Source organism: Poromitra crassiceps (assembly GCF_964638095.1).
Source record: "Poromitra crassiceps genome assembly, chromosome: 13".
Classification (NCBI taxonomy): Eukaryota; Metazoa; Chordata; class Actinopteri; order Beryciformes; family Melamphaidae; genus Poromitra; species Poromitra crassiceps.
In genome coordinates, this window is record NC_139644.1 from 20,989,987 (window position 1) to 20,999,986 (window position 10,000).

Genomic DNA, 10,000 nt, shown 5'->3' on the forward strand with positions numbered 1-10,000 from the left:
AGGGGCCCCAGTAGGGATCAAATCACTGTGTACCCAATGAGCTACACAGGACCAGGAAGTGTAAGGACTTGAAGCAAAAGCATCGGGATCAAATGATGACATTGGCTCCTGCAGCGCCGCCTGATTCATATGACACATTGGCCATCTGCCAACGTGAATATGTGCGGCACTTAAGTTGGCCTCGTCACTCGAGAACTGATAAATAAAACAAGAGGGGGAGGTCATCATCACTGGATGCGACAGCGCCCCCATACGTAATGTATGCAAGAATGTGTAGTGCGGGTGTGGTGGCATGGCGCCTGGCCAGGGTTCATAAACACAGGGTCCAGTTCAGGGAGAGGTCAGAGGAAAGGCTGTGGATGATGCCCCGCGAGATCCATCCAAACGTCGCCGAACTTCCCCCCGCCCCGGCCCTCCAGGGAGAGGGACAAAACTTTTTGCATGGCGTCCCCCGATGACGAGGACCAGAGCGCGGATGTGGCGGGGTCGTGCAGAGCCATCAGAGGGTGCGAAGGTTATGGAGGGGCGGAGGGGGAGGTGTAGGTCGGAGGATGCAGATGTGCGGTCCGGTGGAGAAAGGAGGCGCGATGGGAGGAAGTACAATAAGCTATTGTTTGGAGAGAGAGGGAGGACAGGAGTGGACCCACGAGAGAGGCAGCTGAGGACTAGTCAGCAGCACCAGGGCTCGCACACGCACACACACGTACACACGTACACACACACACGCACACACGCACACACACGCACACGCACACACAGAGGCATGAGTGACTGACTAATTCTGAGCACCGTCAGTCAGGCATTCTGCACTGGTCCTGACAGGCAAATGATGTTCTAGGGCCATGATAGTCTAGACATATATACAGTCTAGAGACCAAGCACTGATTATCACTAACCTGAACTGAAGATGTTACAAATTTACAATATTTTTGAAGTTTTTATAGGAAATTAGAGATTCATGATTTTCAATCCACAATGACGCCGGTTGAGTTGTGTGCCACCATCCTCTGAGGCACCAGGACTCATAGAAGTTGCTGTTGCTAGTTGAGTTATTCTGAAACATCTTTGACGAGAAAATAAGGGCAATTTGGTCACTAGACTAAGAACCGTTTGATGCATCTTGACATTTCGATAATGGCTGTAGATGACGATGATAATACATTTTGTAGACTGGAACAAATTGCTTTAACTTCATGCTGCACAGGCTTTGGAGGCAAAGCAATCCAACAGTAAGTGAAAGGAATCTGATTATATTTCATAATTTGTGTAAATTAAATGATTAAATTAGTGGATTATAGCACAGCTCAAGCAGGAGACAGGCCAATACAGGGTGAACCCCTCAAACACTGACCGGATCAGGATGTTACACTGATGAACAGATTGATGACTATAAAAGAAGAAAATAAATTGCTCATCAAACACATAATCCATGGCTGCTGTGATAAGAAGCTATTGATCCATGCGCCTCCAATAAAAATTATACCAATTTAAAAATCTACTGGGATTTACCCTGTGACAGAGAGTGACAAATCCCTGCGCCTGTCTTCATACCACAATCATAATAATGTTATTTCTCAGCTCAGCTGTGCAAATGTAGATCTGATTGGACAGCCGACTGTCTTGTCTTTTGCACAATATTATAAGCTGCATTTATTTACATGTAAAGAATGCAGTGCTGTTCAGACACATGTCTGTTACACCAGCCCATCACTGTTGAGTTACTGGAGATAAATAATACTGCGTGATATGCAATCATCAGTTGCCAAGTCTTGTGAGGTGAAATAAAGCACTCAAAATATGCGCTTATATGTTGTGTTCTGGTAATACTGATTACCTCTGGGAATACTTTTACAGTGAAAGGAAAAACAAAACAAAACAAAACAAACCATCTAAATAGTGGCAGGTGGTCCACATCTTTATGCTTGTATGCAAATCGGAAATAAATGTCCTTAAATTTGTCTTTGGACAGTTTTTCTACTCTGTACCATGAACTTGTAACTTAATGCAATACATTTTAACCTACCCTGGCTGCAATATCCCTAATAATTATTAAAACCTGTTAAAAAAATATCTCCTACTCCTGTTGACAGATACTCTCTCTCTCTCTCTCTCTCTCTCTCTCTCTCTCTCTCTCTCTCTCTCTCTCTCTCTCTCTTCCCCTCTCTCTCTCTCCCTCTGGGTCTGTCATAGCAGATAGCTTTTGATCTCTCTAATCAGAGCCTAACAACAGGAACATTTTTGACAGACTCCTGGGTGGCACCCCCCCCTCCTCCTTCCGCTAACCCAACACCCAGCACCATGTGAGCCATGTGACCAGCCAATACCATGACTGTTAGCGTCTCAGCAGAGGAGGATCTGTGCACCTGAACTGCTACATTGTTACAACTGCAACATCAGTGATTGTAACACCTCTGTCATGTGACTAAAGTCCCCGCTACCATCACACACCATCACACTGCTACACAAACAATACAGCTTTACATGTCTCAAGATCCTGAGTGAGTGGGAGGGAGCGCCACGGCATAATAATGATTCACAAAAACAAAGCATGGAGGAGGAGTTGTAATTGCAGGCTGTTAAGCAAATGTTTTTGTCATGGCTTCAGTAAAGTGCTTTCATAATCCTGACGTCTGGACAGCCGCTGAGCCAAGACTGGCAGCTCGCCCCGAGAAACCAGAGACGCCGCCTGGACTACACCATGCAGCGAGGAAGAGCGTGGTACACCACACACTCCCACAGCAAGTCCTGGACTACACCATGCAGCGAGGAAGAGCGTGGTATACCACACACTCCCACAGCAAGTCCTGGACTACACCATGCAGCGAGGAAGAGCGTGGTACACCACACACTCCCACAGCAAGTCCTGGACTACACCATGCAGCGAGGAAGAGCGTGGTACACCACACACTCCCACAGCAAGTCCTGGACTACACACCATGCAGCGAGGAAGAGCATGGTACACCACACACGCCCACAGCAAGTCCTGGACTACACCATGCAGCGAGGAAGAGCGTGGTACACCACACACTCCCACAGCAAGTCCTGGACTACACCATGCAGCGAGGAAGAGCGTGGTACACCACACACTCCCACAGCAAGTCCTGGACTACACCATGCAGCGAGGAAGAGCGTGGTACACCACACACTCCCACAGCAAGTCCTGGACTACACCATGCAGCGAGGAAGAGCGTGGTACACCACACACTCCCACAGCAAGTCCTGGACTACACCATGCAGCGAGGAAGAGCATGGTACACCACACACTCCCACAGCAAGTCCTGGACTACACACCGTGCAGCGAGGAAGAGCGTGGTACACCACACTCCTCCTATAGCAAACCCTCACCAGCACTCTGCGTAGAAACTGCTACTGTTTCACACAGATGTGTCTGTTGATGGATGACATCATCTGAATCTGTCGCAAACTGTCAACCCTTTTAAGACAAACTTGACAAACGGAGTTTCACAGACTATGTTGATTTTTATTGTGTACAAAGGTTACTCAGAGGCTGTTTTTAATTAGGAAACTAAAGGGGTTTGACTGGTCAATCTTGACATTTTGGAAAAAGCGTATGTCAGCCTGATGAAGACCATCTTTGTTTTTAATATCTCTGTCTGGCAGTTGAGTCAATAGAAACAAGCTAAACAGGATTGTCAGGACAGCAGGGAAGATAGTTGGCCACCAACCAAAGCCATTGATGACCTTTACAGCACAGCTGTACACAGGACAGCCCTGTCAATCATCAATGATGAGACACACCCCCTCCACCCTGAGTTTGAGTTGCTCCCCTCAGGGCGGCGCTATAGAGCAGCTATGGCAAAGAAGGGTTCTTTTATCCCAAATGCAATTAATGTTGTCAACAAACTACAGCAAACACTGACAACGAAGGTTATTCTATTCTATTCTATTCTATTCTATGACGGCACAGATTCCTCCATGATTCGACTATGGGCCTGTTAGCGGTTCGCGGTCTTAAAGGGATACACACACAAATGCTGCATCAGGTATCAATGGGTTAATAGCAGGGGCTAAATACACCTGTGCTGGCGGTCTGCCAGAGCTCAGCAGGGAGAGGGATTGTCAATTTGTATGTCTGCCAGAGAAAATGCAGATGTAGGTTTTTTGAATGTGCAAACTTCTCCTAGCATCTACACCCACATGCACAGTCCCAAGCAGCGAGGGATTCCTTTCCGACTCCCACTGCAAAGACGCGTTATGCACAGGAAGAGTGAGAAAGTCAGCATGAGCGAGAGATGTAGAGACAGAGAGGAAGAGAGGAGAACAATTTATTTTGGACAACACTCTCCCATTCTCTCCAGCTGGCCTCACAGCAAAAATCCAAAAATCTCATGCTCAATGCATCACACCCCAACCCAGGTGTTTTCGCTCCCTCTATCTGTCCCCCTTGTCCCCCCCCCCACCCACTCATGCTGAACGCTGACCCCTCGCTCCAGGTGCCAGGTGCTCCACGACTCCACCACTATTATAGTAGCCTGGAGAACCGTAATCCAGAGCCATATCATGCAGATGATGAACAGTGGGATTTTCTCCAACAGTCATCATAATTACATAGAGTAATATAGAAAAGGCATGCATAAACAGGCAAGGGCGTTTCCTCAAGGCCAGAATTCACAACTCTGAGTCTGCATCTTTGTGTTGAGCTGCTGTATTATGCATTTTCTTTCATTATCACACATCATTCACAATGGAGCTAGGCTACAGGGCAGGCGGGTGTCGCACTTATTCTGTAATGCATTTATGTTGCTGCCAACTGTGAGTTTAATGCAAAAACCTCATGGCTCCGCTCTCAAACATGCCGAGATGAAACTGCCTAAACGTGGTTTTCGGTTGCAGTGTTACACGAGAAATTTACATTGCAGCTGTGAGTCACTGACAAATATTAACAGAGAGCTAGTACAAAACGAGGGAATGCATTATGCACTTTAGTTTACGCATTCGTTATCAGCGTGCATTTTATGCTTTATTATTGACAGATGATATTGTGAGAAAGAGACAGGAAGGTAAGGGAGAGAGAACGGGGAGGACAGCAAATGACCGCGGGCCGGATTCGAACCCGGGTCACTACAGGAAGGACTGAGCCTTTACGGTGAGCCACTGGCCAGGCACCTCATCATAATAGTTTGTCGAATGGCGATGCAATTCACTTGTGCTATTAACTTAAGGCTATATGAGTGCCCTTTGCTTTTATTGCTTTCTTTTCCTATTGCCTTCCAGAAACCACGTCAGACTCAGTCATCAAACATGCCAATCATCAATCAATCTTCATCTATTTGCCAGTGTTGTGACCATAGACTGATTAAAAAAGTATCCTTCTACATTTTATCATAGGACTTTATTTGAATTATCCAGCTGCAAAAAAGCCTGAAAAGCCAGCAGTAAGAACGGAAGTACCCAGAGTCGTTGCTAGGGAAATGACACACCATCTCATCTAGTTGTGTTGGTGTAAACAGGCAGGTTTCAGAACATTGCAGACCCGGCGCATTGCAAGCAGTTGCAAGTTTCAACTCGTCTCGTTGATTGAAAGATTGAAAGAAGTAACTGTGTGTGTGTGTGTGTGTGTGTGTGTGTGTGTGTGTGTGTGTGTGTGTGTGTGTGTGTGTGTGTGTGTGTGTGTGTGTATGCGCGTGATTTTGTGTGTGTGTGTGTGTGTGTGTGTGTGTGTATGTGTGTGTATGTATCCTGAAAGGTGTTTGTCTGTAGTGTACCCATTCCATTTCTGTCCCTGCTCAGTTTTGGTATCCGTTACCTGCAGCAGCATGGATGAGGATGCTCTGCTTGGGCCGCAGGTTGCCGAAGTCAAACAGCATCATGTAGGCGGTGACGTAGTTGACGGGGAGGGCTGCCGCCTCCTCGAAGCTCATCCCATCCGGAATGAGGAAGGTGTTGGTCGCCGGCACGACCGCCACTTCCTGCCACAGACCGGAGCGGTTCAGCACCAGCACCTTGTCTCCCACCTGTGCAAGACAGCAGAGGAAGACACACCGGCTGAGAGGAGGGCTAAGCAAAGGACTCTCACTCTGTTGCTATTTCCAGGCACTGACAATGTTACTGTGAAAGCATGAAGACCAGAATGTGCTCTCAATCTACTGGCACTGATGGGAAGGTTGTGAGATAGACTTCCTCTAAAACAGCTGAGGTTGCCGAGATGAAAGTGTTATTAACAATCAGAGCTAAAAGACATTTTTACAGTACATGTCTGGGATGATTTGATTTTTAAGGAACAACTCTGTCTCAGGTCTGTCGATCTATGATAATGGTGTTATGTGTGGGCAAAAGTGGTAGAAATAAGATCATGGCTATGCCCTGATGAAGGGTTAACGCCCACTTTCACAAAACCAGTGAGTCATCGTCCAACACATATACAGCATGATCTTTGGCTCACATATATCTTGGACTGAGGTTGCTCAGTGAGGTTTGACATGGCCAGCAGGTAGTGCTGTACAGTGAGTAAACCCTCAAGAGGCTCTCTAGCGTCTGTCGCTAGAGAGCCTCTTGAGGGTTTACTCACTGTGGGTTTTAGCCTCCGATGACAGAGGTTGCGACTTGCGAGTTCGATTCCATCCCAGCTGTGGGGGGACTACACAACACAATGCGGGTTACACTGGTAACGCTTCCTTTTACATTCTAATCCTAATTACCAAGTACTAGCACTCAGTACTCAGTAAATATATGGTAAATTATAGTATACTATCGGGTAATTACCAATGGTAAATAAGTAGGTATGGTATGAGGCTCTTACTATATCCCTTGTAACTGGTTATTCCCTTTTCCATGCAATAAACACAAACTTAGTTGAGTTGATGTGTAGTAGTGGAGATTTCTCTTAGTATTTAAGATGTAGTTTCTCTGGATTTACCTACTTATTCATCAGTGATAATTACCCAATAATATACTGTAATTTACCATATATTTACCGGTTCAGTACTTAGTAATTAGGGGACTGTAAAAGGAAATCGTTAGACTATATTGTAAATATGACATCGCAACCAGGGGATGGATTCATGCAATAAAGATCAACATCAACATCATCAACATCGTTTTGGATTTCAGGTGTTACGGCCCCCTGATTTCAGAGACACTCTGGAGACAGGCTTTCAGAGACACTCTGGAGACAGGCTTTCAGAGACACTCTGGAGACAGGCTTTCAGAGACACTATGGAGACAGGCTTTCAGAGACACTCTGGAGACAGGCTTTCAGAGACACTCTGGAGACAGGCTTTCAGAGACACTATGGAGACAGGCTTTCAGAGACACTCTGGACACAGGCTTTCAGAGACACTATGGAGACAGGCTTTCAGAGACACTATGGAGACAGGCTTTCAGAGACATTATGGAGACAGGCTTTCAGAGACACTATGGAGACAGGCTTTCAGAGACAGGCTTTCAGAGACACTCTGGAGACAGGCTTTCAGAGACACTCTGGAGACAGGCTTTCAGAGACACTCTGGAGACAGGCTTTCAGAGACACTATGGAGACAAGCTTTCAGAGACACTCTGGAGACAAGCTTTCAGAGACACTATGGAGACAGGCTTTCAGAGACACTATGGAGACAGGCTTTCAGAGACACTATGGAGACAGGCTTTCAGAGACACTATGGAGACAGGCTTTCAGAGACACTATGGAGACAGGCTTTCAGAGACACTATGGAGACAGGCTTTCAGAGACACTATGGAGACAGGCTTTCAGAGACACTATGGAGACAGGCTTTCAGAGACACTCTGGAGACAGGCTTTCAGAGACACTATGGAGACAGGCTTTCAGAGACACTATGGAGACAGGCTTTCAGAGACACTATGGAGGCAGGCTTTCAGAGACACTATGGAGACAGGCTTTCAGAGACACTCTGGAGACAGGCTTTCAGAGACACTATGGAGACACTCGCCACCGGTGACGTCAATAAAAGTCTCCGCAGCAGACAGAGAAGACCATGCATCATGCTGTGGAATTTGACTGTAGCAACTGCTCCTCCTCTATCCCCCCCCCCCCCTCGGACCGCCACCATGTCATGTCTTTTTGTTCCCAAAGTGTCCTTATCAGAGTCCCCCCCACCACCACCACAGCACTACCCAATCAGGAGAGAGCCAGTGGAGGGGACACAGGAAACGGAGACGACCACATTCATTTAAAATTCTCTTCCTGTTTTCTTCCTCCTCCTCGTCCATCCACCACTCTCTCTGCGCAGATCTCCCTCCCTCCCTCCCTGCTCTCTCCGCCCCCTCCCTTTCCCCTTCTCACTTTTTTCTCTTCCCTTCTTTCTCTCTCACTTCCCGTCTCCTTTTCCTTCAGAGCGTCTTCCTTCCCTTTCGTCGTTGCTCCTCTGTCTCATCCTGTCTACGTCTGAGACTCTCCGCCTCCTTTGACGCTCGTCCCTTTCTCTTTCTTTATACACCCCTTACTGTCTCACTCTGTCTATACCCCCCCCCCCCCCCCTCCTCCACTTTTCTTCCTGTCCATCCCTCCCTCTGCGAGGAGCGTCCCGTGTATCCCCTCTGCCTCATCAGCCAGACAGGACAATGGGGCCCATCTTGTCCCCTGGCTCCTCTCCACTCATCAGAGGCCCTGCCAGATTCTTCCCCATGGCTGAGCAGGAGACAAGCTCTCTCCTCCTGGGAACAAACCCGCGCCGCCCGGCCCTCTCTAATGGTCTGGAGGGAGCCATGCGCCGCGCTGTCTATCCACTCCAATTAGAGAGATCTCCCTCTCTCTTTCATACCCACATCTCTCTCTGCCTCCCTCTCTCTCTCTCTTTCATACCCACATCTCTCTCTCTCTCTCTCTCTCTCTCTCTCTTTCATACCCACATCTCTCTCTGTCTCTCTCTCTCTTTCATACCCACATCTCTCTCTGTCTCTCTCTCTCTTTCATACCCACATCTCTCTCTGCCTCCCTCTCTCTCTCTCTTTCATACCCACATCTCTCTCTGTCTCTTTCTCTCTTTCATACCCACATCTCTCTCTGCCTCCCCCTCTCTCTCTCTCTCTCTTTCATACCCACATCTCTCTCTGCCTCCCTCTCTCTCTCTCTTTCATACCCACATCTCTCTCTGCCTCCCTCTCTCTCTCTTTCATACCCACATCTCTCTCTGTCTCTCTCTCTCTTTCATACCCACATCTCTCTCTGCCTCCCTCTCTCTTTCATACCCACATCTCTCTCTGCCTCTCTCTCTCTCTTTCATACCCACATCTCTCTCTGCCTCTCTCTCTCTCTCTTTCATACCCACATCTCTCTCTGCCTCCCTCTCTCTCTTTCATACCCACATCTCTCTCTCTCATACCCACATCTCTCTCTGCCTCCCTCTCTCTCGCTCTCTCTTTCATACGCACATCTCTCTCTCTTTCATACGCACATCTCTCTGTCTCTCTTCACATCTCTCTCTGCCTCTCTCTCTCTATCTCTCAGGCTGAATTTGGTTTATTTTCCAACTCTACTTTCACTGGCTACTTCCCTCTGATTCCTTTTGTTATTCATGCCTTCTCGCTGACTCTATCGCAACCTCTCTCTCTCTCTCTCTTTCCTCTCCCTCTTGTCGAGGTTTCAGACTCGTCAGCCTCGCTGGTGTAATTGGGGGTACAGCGTGGCACAAATCGATAGGCGGGTGGGGGGGGGGTGGCTTGGGCTTTACAGGAAACACACACACACATACATGACTCACACATCGCTTTCAGATGCATCTGCAGTTCATTCTCCTGTGCCCACGTAAGGCATGTGAGTTACTGTCACTCACTCACTCACTGACTCACACACACACACACACACACACACACACACACGAGATATGACACATTCAAGGCCAGACGAGAGAGCCTTGTGACACTTCTGTTGCAACATCTTCAGAGTGTGACTTATTTCGTGCATTTCCTTCCTCGGCGTTCAGCATCATCAGATGTATCACAGTCAGTCAGGGACAGGGAGGGCTGCGGCGGCAGTGGGGCAGAGGGGCGGGGGGGGGGGGGGGGGTGTGGGGGGTCTCGCTGCTGA

The 10,000-nt window shown here is 47.9% G+C and overlaps 1 protein-coding gene across 1 annotated transcript in view; it reads right to left on the minus strand.

The window, feature by feature from the left end:
* Window positions 1-10,000, minus strand: part of vat1 (vesicle amine transport 1) — a 33,621-nt gene that overhangs the window by 19,254 nt on the left and 4,367 nt on the right. Inside the window, exon 2 of the mRNA XM_083649045.1 lies at window positions 5,768-5,975. Coding sequence (XP_083505171.1) covers window positions 5,768-5,975 — 208 coding nt within the window. The remainder of the gene's footprint in view (window positions 1-5,767; window positions 5,976-10,000) is intronic.